The following is a 13,314-nucleotide window of genomic DNA, read 5'->3' on the forward strand; positions in this document are numbered from 1 at the left end:
TTTCATTCATTCATTCATTCATTCATTCATTCATTCATTCATTCATTCATTCATTCATTCATTCATTCATTCATTCATTCATTCGTTCATTCGTTCATTCGTTCGTTCGTTCGTTCGTTCGTTCGTTCGTTCGTTCGTTCGTTCGTTCGTTCATTCATTCATTCATTCATTCATTCATTCATTCATTCATTCATTCATTCATTCATTCATTCATTCATTCATTCCAGAGGCATTGCACAATATTCACACTTTTTGAAAGGTACGGTAGGTTTAAAGAGGCGGAAGTTGGTTTTTCTCTTGGTTGACAGTTTGGTTTTCTGGTAGTTTGGCTGTGAGGGGGCTCATGAGGGAAAGCAGCAGCAGGAACAACAGACCTGTCCTTGTTCTTTCTCTTAACAGCAACAGCACCAGGATAAAGCAGCAGAAATGGGACACCACTTCCCAGGGAAAGCAGGTAGGCAGCAACATTCACCATCCTTGCTGATTGAGTTGCTGGGATCAGTCCTAAATCTTGACTATTCACACCAAAACATGAGTCAGTGAGAAGACTAGCAATTTTCTTGGCAGCCTCATTTCAATGTATTGTCCTTTTTTGTAAAATGTTCAGTTCATGTACTTTGTTCTATTTAATAAATATACAAGAGACTCCATTAGGTCCGTTTTATAAATAAACATGAGGATATTGTTCTTATGATAAAATCCAGGAGTTCAGTTATTACACATAAATAAATCACCCCAAACATTGGTTCAGTTACACTGGAAAATGTACAGAAAATACATTAAAAGGAACAAATATGTATTTTAAATGGTAAAAAAAACAAACAATGACTTGAGAAATTCCTGTAGGAATATACTAAAGTTGTCTCACTATTATCTATCAGTGCTTCCATCAGCCCCAATGTGGTTAGTTGGTCCTGTTGTCCAACTCTCCTTAGGCTCCGAAAAGCCTGAGAATGGGGTCCAAACTACATACGTGATAAAAAAGAACAAAATCATTAGTAGCACAGGTTGCAGGTCACAGGCTGAGTTGGGTCATATTAGAACAAAAAAACCTTTGTCATTTTGCGTCACATCGGTTGTTTAATCTCTGACATCTGGGTTAGTTGAACTGCGGCCAGTTTGGTTCAATACTCAGTTTCTGTTACTGACCTTTTGATGAATAATTAATCGTACAGCGAACCCCTGTGCCCCCCAATACTCCCCTTTGCCATCTGTTTTGTTCCTGCTGTTTGAGATGAAAGCCTTGGCTCGAGAGCTCAGGTATCCCTGGAGCCTCTAGTCTAGAAGCATCTTTTGTTTTTTTTTGCTGAAGAGGATTAATTTTTTGTGACTTAACATTTATATTAAAGTCAGTGCTAACGTTTATTTTTGGTTCCAGTAAACCATATTCTGAATTTAAGTCATTGGCAGTGAAATTTGGCACATGCTAATGTCGCATCAATGAAGAATTTCAGTCCCACTTCTAGCAAATGTCTTATAGTCTTTTAGTTGTTAAAGATTACATGGAAGAAACATTCCCAAATCGTTAGTTATATTATATGAAATATGACCCAACAACAAGTCACTGTAACATGAATAAACTGAGTCTTATTTTGGAGTGATACTGGTCTGCTTGCTCAGCATTATCAAAATACCTTTGTGCAAAGCACCAACCCCTCAAATTCATCACTTTAACATTTACAATACTTGCCCACATGTGTAACTCAGCAAAAACCAAATCTATGCTAACTGCCCAAATGTCAAGTCTTTTAACTACACTACCCCTGATAAAGAACTATGGACAGGTAGACACTATGCTTAGTGGAACTATTGTCATTCCACATACAAAAACCTTTGCTTGTCATAGATTGATTTAATAAAGAAAAAAAAAAATCCTCACTTAGGCCAGGGGTGTCAAACTAATTTTTTTCGCGGGCCACATTGTAGCTTCTTTTGGAGGGCCATTATGACTGTCAACCCAAATAAATGTAAGTCGCGTTTTTTTTCATAGTTTGGGTGGGGGGGGGCGACATATACTCAGGAGCGACTTATATACATATATATGTTTTTTTTAACTTTTTTGGGCATTTTATGTCTGGTGCGATTTATACTCCGGTGCGACTTATAGTCCGAAAATTACGGTATGAGCACCTCATATTATATACAGTAAAAGCTACAAAACAAACTCTTTTTTTTCCATTTATTGTGGTTGGCCGGTTATGTTTATTGAACAAAAGACCAATAGAGTGTCAATTTTCTTTCTTTTTAGGAATTTCACTCAACAGATGTGCCATTAGTTCCCAACACATCATCCTCCATGGAATCGTTGGCCAGTCAAAACAACACGACCATGACCTCCAGTAATTTATCAATCATGTCCCAAAAGAAATTGGACTTGAACGTTACCGAATTTTCAACAATTGTACCAGACGGTGAATTACCGCCAGGAACAGAACAATCCAAGCAACTACAAGTAACCACAGTATCACTCAACCAATCACCAATTAGAACAACAGCATCCAGCATGGAGCCCACCACCAAAGCACGATCCAAACAATCCTTAACCACCTCAGCGATGTCTAAGCCATCGCCAACGCAGACCGTGCTCAGCAGCCAATCACCGACCACTGTAGCCTCAGCCGGCCAATCAGGCAGCACGACACCATCATCACACGCAACACTAGCCAGCAAGTCCTCAGTTCCCTCAACTAATCAAGCAGTGATACCAGCAAGTCAGTCATCCTCCAGCCAAACAACAGCAAAACCTTTCACAGTCAACCAATCCGTAGATTCTCAATCTACTCATCAAACAGCCAACTATTCCAGAAATAGCTCACAAACACCAGACAAATTGACCACCTATCACTACCCAGCACCTTCTGACTCAACTCTGATTGACCCATCTATCCAAGTATCAACTAAGACAACAGGAAACCCTGCAAACAGAATCTTCTCTCATGATGAACGTCCAATTAATGCTTCAGTTTTCACCAGAAGGGCAAAAGAAGCTCTGAGGTTTCATATGATTTCAGGTAATTTTATAAATCCAAGAATGAATATATGTAGTTGGTGTCAGACATCTGAGCTTTTCTCTGTGGAGTTTGCTATTGTGGGTTTCCTCCTGGTACCCTTGACACTCACTGTCCAAATCATGTTTGATAAATTCATTAAGACTAAATTGTGTGGTGTAAAATTTTGGTTGTCTTTTCAATACAACCCCAGTGTTTGAATGTTACGCACAGACTCTAGTTAGCTCTCTTGTACCCTCAGTTGTCAAACAAAAAAGGAGCCTTACTAATTTCCCCCTCCGTTTGATACCTTCACTTGTGTTTGATGTGGATGAGTGGACACACATGCTGTGAACCCACCGAGCAGATGGTGTAACAGGCCAAATGAGCAGCTATTGTTTGGTGTTTGGTGATGTGAACAAAAACTGGTAATTCGTTAGGGCTCCACTGCTCCAGAGGACAGATGGGTAGTTTTGAATTGGACAAATTTGTAGCTTGGCTATCAACCTTGGCAGAAATAGGCTGCACCTTGCAATTATTGTGATCTGGGTGTTGATGTGTGAAGTAGGTTTACGATGGTGCGGCAGCTTCCTCCCACATTCCAAAAATCATGTTCGGATAATTGAAGATAGGTGTGAATGGCTGTTTTTCTTCAGTGTACATGTGCCTTGCGATTGCTTGTCGACCGGCTCAGGGTGTACCCCAAAGGAATAAAATTAAAAGATGGGTAATCTATAGCTGTTCAGGGTGTCACCCGCCTACTGCCCGAAGTCAGCTTGGATAGGCTCCAACGACCCTCATGAGGATAAGCGCTCCAGACAATGGATGGATGGATGATTTATGTGTAAAAAGCTACCGTATTTTCCGGACTATAAGGCGCACCTAAAAACCTAAAATTTTCTCAAAAGCCGACAGTGCGCCTTATATATGGACCAAATTCCTAAATTTGAACTGGCCCGAAGCATTGTGTTATAAAATCAATCATAAGTGGCCTGCTGAAGACTATGAATCATGAATCAAAAAGACTATGGATCATTATTTTGTGATTATAAAGTAATTTGTTGCATCTAAAGTTGAAATAAAACAGATAAAATGGAAAATGATTTGGATTAAAAATATGACATGATGCATTAATGGTGCGCCTTATAGTCCGGTGCGCCTTATACAAAGACAAAGTTTTGAAATGGGCCATTCATTACAGGTGCGCCTTATAGTCCGGTGCGCCTTATAGGCCGGAAAATACAGTATTTAAAAAAATTCCAATATGATTGAAAAAAAGTATTGCCATCTGTCATACCACTTCCACTGTCACAGCCGATCCCAGCAAAATGTGCTATACTCCCTCAACTGGTCGCCAAAAATGACGGTGCATAACAAGCAGTGCTACTGTGTATGTAAAAAGCATGAATTTATGGATTGTTCCAGAGTGTACTATAACTATTTTTTTTGTCTTTTTGTAGAGTCATGTTCCTTCCGATGCTTGAATGGTGGTTGGTGCACTCAGTCTAAGTCATGTGACTGCAGCCTTTTTCAGGCCACTGGAAATAGGTGTCAGACAGGTATAACTTATTTTTAAAAAATCCAGTCAATCAGTGACTAAGGGGGACTATTTCATAGGATAATATTCAGGCAAGTGGGTGATCTTACACCTTTACTCAGATACCACTGTGTGGGTATTCTAAGTCCGAAATGTTGCTTGCCAGCAACAATATATTGGGGGTGAGGGGGGTCCTGATGCAATGTATTATTTAGAAGTACTAATTTGGCAGTTAATGAAATTAACATCCAAAGCCCCATTAAAATAGGCCTAATGATGTCACAGCATTGGGCATGAACATGTTATTTTATCACTCTTGCTTTTCTTTTGCCTAAACTTGCTAATTCAGTCTTGATTTGGTTATTTCTACCTTCCTGGTTCATGTGCTCAGTTCCAAATCCTGGCCTGGAGAGGGAGATGACATGCAGGACTTGGGGTCAATACAACTTTGAGACCTTTGACGGCCTTTACTATTACTTCCCTGGCCGATGCTCGTATACACTACTGAAAGATTGTGAGGAAACTTCTCAGGCCAGCATTGTTGTCCAGGTGAGTTGTATCCCCTTTTGACAAAGATCAGGGGTGTCAGACTTTCGAGGTTCCATTCTGCATAGAGACAAAAAGGCCCTATACTGCAAATACAGTAATAATACCATGATAAATCTGTAGCTGAAAACAGACGACAAAAATCAGTCCAAAAGTAAATCAAATGCTTAATGCTAAATGTCATGTTTCCAAAAGGACATGTTTTTATGTTGCAAAGCGTCATTCTGTTTGCAGGTGCACAATGATGCAGGCTGTGGCGCCGAGCCTTACAGCTGCCAGCGCTCAGTCAGCCTCTTCCTTCCATGGGAAGGTGAGATCCAGTTGCACGCCACTGATGTGACATTCAAAGGTCAAAGGTGAGTGGAAACAAGATAAAAACATTATTGTCAAGTATTTTTTGAGATTCTTTCATATAAATCATGATGAAATATTATTGATTAAAGCAGCAGTCCATTCGTCACATTGATTTTGTCACATTTAACAAGAATGAAGTATTACTTTTTTTTTTTTTCAAAGCACTAGCTAAATTATATTTGAATATTGTGGATAAAGAAAAGAAAACGGTACAAAAAATAATGTGTCAGTATTTTTAATTTTTTTTTTTATTCTTCTATTTTACAATAAAAAAAAAATCAGCTTGCAGCTTCCACATCACATCCATAACCTACACCTGGAGCAGATTTCCCAGTACGTGTTAGTGAAACAAACGCAAGGCTTCACACTAGCCTGGGAGGGACACAGCGGCTCAGTCTACATTCAACTCAGCCCAGAATTTGTAGGCAGAACCTGTGGCCTGTGTGGGAACTTCAATGCCGATGTACAGGACGACCTCAGGACCAGCTATGGTAAGATCACTTTGCTTGCGGGCAGTCAAAATCTGTTTCATTCATTGTCTATCATATGTGGTTTATTTGTGGTTTTGAATTTAGAAGTAACCAAACATTTTTTTATTACTACCGTATTGGCCCGAGTATAAGACGACCCTGATTATAAGACAAACCCCCTTTTTCAAGACTCAAGTTTGGAGAAAGACTTTTTGAACACCTAATAAAATTTTTATACAGACAATAATTACAGTACATCTGAAACAAATGATTATAACAATATATTATCGAGGGAAAAAGCATGTTATTTTGCCTCGTTCAAATTATGTAAAAACTGTCTATCACATCTTAATATCTGAACATTTAAATATGTAAACTAAAGTCCAATCATGTTTGTAAATGAATGGCTTCTGTTTTTTGAAATGTAAATAAACCAATCTACTGTGATAAAACGACACAATTGCAATAACTGCATTAACCATCAGAGTGAAGTCTAACTGTAACTGTAGTCTTGAAACAAATCTGAATAAAGAAAAACATTGCAATAAAATAATGCAAATTGGTTTAAACTTGAGAGTAGCTAAGATCTGTCCTGTCAGAACATTACTCCTCAGAAACATCCTCTGCCTCGCTGTGCTTAGTCTTTGTCCCGTTATCTCTTCTCTCATTTCCTTCTCTTTTCTTTCTTACCTCTATTTTTTAAATTTTCTTCGTGCTACCGCTATTTTTATATTTATTCTTCGTGACAGGGGTTCGCTTTGGCCTGGGGAGTTAAGTTCAGCATTCACTTTAAAGATATCTGGCGCCATCTAGCGTTGTGAATGGGTATATTGTCTAGACCCCACTTTTTCAGTCTTATTTCAATGCAAAAATCACCGTCTTATATTCGGGCCAATACGGTAGTTAATAATACAAAGTCACACGTAGATACGTGTGTCAATCACACTTGAGCATTTGCAAAGCATGCTTTGGCAAACAATGACATATTGTAAAGATTTTCTGCAGTAATTGTACTCAGTTGGTTTGTCCTAACCAAGCCTAGCTGCATGAACCGATCAAGCCTTCAAGGATGAGAAAGTTGAAACGTCTCCTAAGAATCCGCTCCACTTGAGATTGATTCAATGCCCTGAGATACCAAGAAATCAAATTCAATACATGATATTGCTTAAAAATGATGACAAGCAAATGTGTACAACTTTACTTGCAGGTGTCCTTACTCATGAAATAGAAATGTTTGGAAACAGCTGGGCGGAGACAGAACCACTTCAGGCTTCGTGTCCCATGGTGCCCTTGAGTTTTCCCTCACCTTGTACAGCAGTTGATGTGCATATCTTGCTGGTAAGCTTGAGTATTTAATTAAAGGAAAAAAAATACAAGTAAAATAAAGAAGATATAACTAGGGAAAAATGTGTTGTATTAAACTGTGCTCCCTAACAATTGTGAAGTGCAATTGACTTTCATCCACTGTGATGAAAAAAATTGTTAACATGCTTATGAAGATGGAGCTAGTGAGATAGATTTTTCTTTGCCTGTATTAATCTTTGAAATTACAAAACAGCCCAAAAATTCATACTTTCATTTTGTTGAATTTATGTTTTCTTTCAAGGATTTATTGGGATTTAAAAATATAACAATTTCGTTTGGGCTAACCTTATTATTGTAAACTAATTTTTATTCAGCCTCTTCGCCTTCACATGCAATTTCTACAGAAACTGCAAATTATAGTTTCTAGTTGTAGGATTGTTGTTAAAAATGTAATTCCTTTTATTGTTCTTTCCATCAGAAAGTGGAGGAAATATGCCTAATGCTGCTAGATCCACCATTTCAAAGCTGCCACGACTTTGTCAGCCCTTTGTCCTACATGGCCAGCTGCTTCAACGACATCTGCTCGTAAGAAAGAAAAAAAAAATAGCATGTTGCACTTGTTATTTTAAGATTTTCTCTAATCTGATTGCGATTGTGTGGAATATTGTCTAACTCAGGGGTGCTAATTACGTGGACCAAGTAAGAAGCTAAAAACGTGTCACTCTCATACAGAATGGGAGTTGCACTTTTTTTCCACAATGTCATTTATGTCAGTTAGGCGTCCTCAAATTTCTTTTTTTTTTTTTGTATTGTAATCTTTTTGTAGTGGGTAGATCTTTGTGACTTGGTCATTTTAAAAGTGGCTTGCGAGCTGAAATAGTGTGAGCACCACTGGTCTAACTCATTCAAATATTCACTTAATCTCATAGCATGTAAATGATGCTATTGTGACAATCAGCCAGCAATATGAACCCATTAAAAGTTTACCCAACCATGTACTCTGTGTTGAAGGTCGGGTCCAAGCGATGATGCGGTATGTCAAGTGTTTACGGAGTACTCCCGAGCCTGCGCCCATGCTGACCATCCACTCAACGACTGGAGGGACCATATTCCTCAGTGTGGTATGTTTCCCATTTTTGTAGTGTCATGTATATGTCCCGCAATGTACACCGTACCGTCTTGATTGCTGGTCAAATATGCTTGACCACAAGTAATTCAGATTATTTTTCAGGGATTTTTCCCCACATTTCCTCTTGTCTCGTGTAGGGAACACTAAATTAATGTTTATCTGTGTTTTCCAAAGAATTTTGGGGGAGGGTATGTAAATTTTATGTTTGTTTGTTTTGCGGATCCTCTGCGATATTCTTGGCCACCCCAAGAAAAAAAATTCTAGCGCTGCCAGTGGTCTTGATTTTGAAAAATGCTAAAATGTGCATTCAATTAAGTTTCCATTACACCATCAAAAACTAGGAAATGCTAAGACCAGGTTAAATCAGATTTGTAAATGCTCAGTGATATCTCTTTGACCATTTTAAGTATTTTCTTTATTATTTCTTTTATTGCAACCAGTGAAGGAGTGTCCGGTAGGTCTGCAGTACCTGGAATGTATCAGCTGTTGCCCGTCATCCTGCAAGCTGGAGCGAACATGCATCGATAGCAGGCTGACCTGCCTGGATGGATGTCACTGTCCCGATGGTGATTTGATGTTTCCATTTGTGATTGTTGAAAAGGTGAAACTAAAAGTAGAGCTTCCCATGTTCAGGTTTGATATTTGAGGATGGCAACTGTGTGACGCCTTCTGACTGTCCATGTGAGTCCCATGGTGTCTTCTACCCATCTGGACATACCATACAAGAGGAATGCAACAATTGGTAAGGCACTTTTTTTTTTTTTTTATTCCATACACTACCAGCCCATGTGCCCTAAATGAAGGATAGACAAATTGGTGTGGGGCTCATCGTTTGTAAAATATATCTGTCCTTATCGCCCATTATATCAGGTGATAAATGTTTCACTTTGTGTTTCAGCACATGTGTGGCTGGATTGTGGAATTGCACTGAATACAACTGTCCAGGTTGGTTTCTGTCCTTCTTTTAATGGCTCAATTTTTACTAAAATGCATGTCAAGACAGAGATTAGTAGCATCGAGTGAATTTAAGTCTCTTTTGGGGGGGGACACTAAATGGTGGTAGATATGCATAGGAGAAGTTCATGTGAGGTTACTGCTGGTAGTATGTGTTGCTGACAAAGCAACAAGCAACGGAAAGAAAATACATGTAGATCATTTATGTTCTGTATTAGCTTTCTGTCTGGTTGATTTGAGGCACAGCATTATATCTTGCAATGTCTTGGCTATTCTATTGTAGCTGCAAATAAGAATATGACCCATTTTCATCAATTTTCTTTCCTCATTAGCCAATTAAAAATAAGCAGTAAGCGAGGTTTAGGAATGAAAATATGCATATGAAGTATGTATCAAAAAAGTCGAATGTTTTGGAAGTAATGTAGAAATTGTTCACCTTCCCCAACAGGCGAATGCTCTGTGACTGGCGATATGTATTTCCAGTCATTCGATGGGCGTGTCTACACCTTCCCCGCAACGTGTCAGTATGTCCTTGTCAAGAGTCGCAACTCAAGGAAGTTCACAGTCACCATCCAGAATGCCCCTTGTGGAGCTGTGAGTCAACTGCATGTTTGATTTCAATGTGGTTTTACAGTGCAAAGAATATCCTCATTTTTTCCCTGATTCTGCCAATAGTCTGTCAATATCTTGTCAACTCTAGCCTTTACAGTCCGACCCTACTAACTCTTCTTGGGGGCTTTTTGTAAATTGTCCATCAAGTATCGTGAGTTGCCAGTGGTCCGTCGTTCCAGGCTGAGCGATCGAGGCTAAGACGAAAAGTCTTGAACATGTGACACTTCAAACCCAAGCCCTCTTTTGCTATCCTTTAATACACAGGTGTCAAACTCAAGGCCCGGGGGCCAAATACGGCCCGCCACATCATTTTATGTGGCCCGCGAAGACAAATTCTGCATCAAATTCGTGTGTCATGACTAGAATTGCAAATTGTCTTCACTTTTAATATCTTTTTTTTTAAATATTTGACCAGTTTTTACTTGTTTGATTTGAAAACGAGTTATTTGTCAGTTTGTTTTGTAGCTTTTACTGTATATAATATGAGGTGCTCTTACATTTATTTGTCATAATGGCCCTCCGAAAGAAGCTATGACTACAATGCGGCCCGCAAAAAAAATGAGTGCAGTGAGTAAGGCACCGTCATGGTGACCGACGGTGTTTTGGACACAGAGAGGGAGATGGCAATTAAGAGTAGAAGGCAGAGCTGGGTTTTGAAAAACGCAGTCAGCTCTTGGTTCCACACAACCAGGATGTCAGTGATTAAATATTTGAGTTATTAAGGTTGATTAGTTAAGCTAAGACATGTAACTACATTTACTGTCCATATGGCATGAAAATACCTTTGTTATTCATTGTTTTTTTCAGTTTGTGATATTTGTACAAAAACATTTAGAAGACAAAACATTCAGTGATTATGATGATAAAATGATTAGCATCTCTCCTCAGTGACTATAAATAGTATCATCTGACTATAAAATTGTTCAACTCTTATTACCATTGTATACTTATTAACCTGTCCCCTGGGGTCACATGCGCGCCCCCTGGTATCCCCCAGGAGGGCCTCCGCCCCACTATTTGAGAACGACCTCCGCCCCACTATTTGAGAACGACTTCAGTACAGTATTTATTTCTTTAGTATGTTTGTCATGCCATTCTGTTTTGATCGCAGAATCTGGATGGGTCTTGCATCCAGTCTGTGAGCTTAATTATTGATGAGGATCCTAAACTGGAGATTACACTGAGCCACATTGGCGAAGTCTTCATTGCCGGGCAGTATCGCATCTCCCTACCCTACTCTGACGGTAACCCCTCTTTTATTCTCTTCCAATATTGTGATTTCAAGCAGTTGTGCTCTGTGACAAAAATAGCATTGAGTGTGTTTTGTACCATGTGCATGTGGACACATTGTGTAGATACTATATGACTGATGTGCAGTTGCACCAAAGTACCAATAAAGTTCTTGACAGAGGTTCCGGTTACAGAGGTTACAATAATATGAATATTGCTCATTTGCACTTTAATGTACTTATCCTTCATTTATTGCAGACAACTTCCACATTCAAGAGCTCTCATCCATGTTCCTCCAAGTGAAGACAATGTTCGGCCTACGTCTGCAGTACAGCTGGAAAGAGTTTCGTCTCTACTTGCAGGCCAATGCGCAATGGAAGGATGATACAGTGGGGCTTTGTGGAACCTTCAACGGCAACATTCAAGATGACTTCTTGTGAGTGTATTTTTGTTCACAAATCTAAGGAAAAGAGAGAACAGTGTGATGGGAATACATTTTTGCGTATTTTCACCTGAGAACGTGTATACTAAGTGGATTGTTCAGATAACTCGATCTACAATGAGCTCACTATAAACAACATACAGTTCTTGTGATTATAATATAATATAATATAATATAATATAATATAATATAATGTAATGTAATGTAATGTAATGTAATGTAATGTAATGTAATGTAATGTAATATAATATAATATAATATAATATAATATAATATAATATAATATAATATAATATAATATAATATAATATAATATAATATAATATAATATAATATAATATAATATAATATATGTTTTACCCAATTGTCATTTACAACCTAATTATTGTGCAGCTCTAAACATGAACTATTTTCTCACACTTTCTGTAATGCACACTGCTCGGCTCACACGATTCCTCAACAGGGCACAGATCCTCAACAAGGAATTTACTGTTAGAGGTCCACTGTACCGTGTCGTAATGGGCAGTCGTAAAGGGCGCATGTAGTTCAGCAGCTGTAAAAGGATATACATTGGAGTCTGGGACTAAAGGGTATATATATATATATATATATACAGTATTGCAAGTAACAAAGTGGAATTCACTCACTTACCGTATTTTCCGGACTATAAGGTGCACCGGACTATAAGGCGCACCTTCAATGCATGGCCCCTTTTAAAACTTTGTCCTTATATAAGGCTCACCGGACTATAAGGCGCACCATTAATGCATCATGTCAGATTTTTAATCCAAATCATTCTCCATTTTATCTTTTTTATTTCAACTTCAGGTGCAACAAATTACTTTATAAACACAAACAAATGATCCATAGTCTTTTTGGTTCATGATTCATAGTCTTCAGCGGGCCACTTATGATTGGTTTCATGACACAATGCTTCGGGCCAGTTTAAATTTAGGAATTTGGTCCACATATAAGGCGCACCGGACTATTATAAGACAATTTTAGGTTTTTAAGTGCGCCTTATAGCCTGGAAAATACGGTACTAAAATAGCGCCCGTGCCTTTGATGTTTCTGTTAAATTGTGGAATTTGGTGCATCTCTTCAAGCAATAATGAGCAACATTTTCTTAAAAAATAATGTGCATGACATCAGTTGTATCGTATGGCAATATGTAATCAAAGTCACGCTAATTTATGGAGATGACATCAGTACTGTGGGCCACGCATGTATATGGAACAACAATTCAAAGCTTTTTACTTGCTTTAGTTTTCGTTTCGTTTCGTTTCGTTTATTTCAAACATGTGAAAAAGAAAAAGATTATTGTACACAATGAAGTTTTTCGTATGTATATACCCAAATACATTTGAATATTATGATTTTTTTTTGTCAGGGTTTAAAGTGAAACTCATGTTACAAATTGTATGGAATCGTTGTGCATAGATTGAAATATTTCAAACCTTTGTTACTTTAAATGTTTATCATTATTCTGGCTTACAGACAATGGAAATGGTTTACTTATACGTCTGGAGACATGCTGGCGCAGTACATCGCGATTATTATATCACGATGTTATTATTCTCAATTTTATTCTCAAGTTATTGTCTTGGAGATGTCTTTGGAGTTATATTGGAATAACCGCATACTTTCTGAAGGGAGGGGATTTTACTCTGCTTGAGTATGTTGACATTCATCATCCATGCATTTTCAACACCACTTATCCTGTTCAGGCTTTTCCTGGAGCATCTGTG

The 13,314-nt window shown here is 38.3% G+C and overlaps 1 protein-coding gene across 1 annotated transcript in view; it reads left to right on the forward strand.

The window, feature by feature from the left end:
- Nucleotides 1–2,503: 2,503 nt before the first annotated feature.
- The window catches only part of otog (otogelin), a 41,858-nt gene continuing 31,047 nt past the window's right edge, over nucleotides 2,504–13,314 (forward strand). The window contains exons 1-14 of the mRNA XM_061276666.1: nucleotides 2,504–3,011; nucleotides 4,448–4,546; nucleotides 4,916–5,073; nucleotides 5,305–5,426; nucleotides 5,707–5,915; nucleotides 7,102–7,232; nucleotides 7,678–7,784; nucleotides 8,211–8,320; nucleotides 8,769–8,894; nucleotides 8,962–9,070; nucleotides 9,227–9,273; nucleotides 9,731–9,876; nucleotides 11,006–11,138; nucleotides 11,383–11,560. Coding sequence (XP_061132650.1) covers nucleotides 2,504–3,011; nucleotides 4,448–4,546; nucleotides 4,916–5,073; nucleotides 5,305–5,426; nucleotides 5,707–5,915; nucleotides 7,102–7,232; nucleotides 7,678–7,784; nucleotides 8,211–8,320; nucleotides 8,769–8,894; nucleotides 8,962–9,070; nucleotides 9,227–9,273; nucleotides 9,731–9,876; nucleotides 11,006–11,138; nucleotides 11,383–11,560 — 2,183 coding nt within the window. The remainder of the gene's footprint in view (nucleotides 3,012–4,447; nucleotides 4,547–4,915; nucleotides 5,074–5,304; nucleotides 5,427–5,706; nucleotides 5,916–7,101; nucleotides 7,233–7,677; nucleotides 7,785–8,210; nucleotides 8,321–8,768; nucleotides 8,895–8,961; nucleotides 9,071–9,226; nucleotides 9,274–9,730; nucleotides 9,877–11,005; nucleotides 11,139–11,382; nucleotides 11,561–13,314) is intronic.

This window comes from Syngnathus typhle, linkage group LG4, assembly GCF_033458585.1.
Source record: "Syngnathus typhle isolate RoL2023-S1 ecotype Sweden linkage group LG4, RoL_Styp_1.0, whole genome shotgun sequence".
NCBI lineage: Eukaryota > Metazoa > Chordata > Actinopteri > Syngnathiformes > Syngnathidae > Syngnathus > Syngnathus typhle.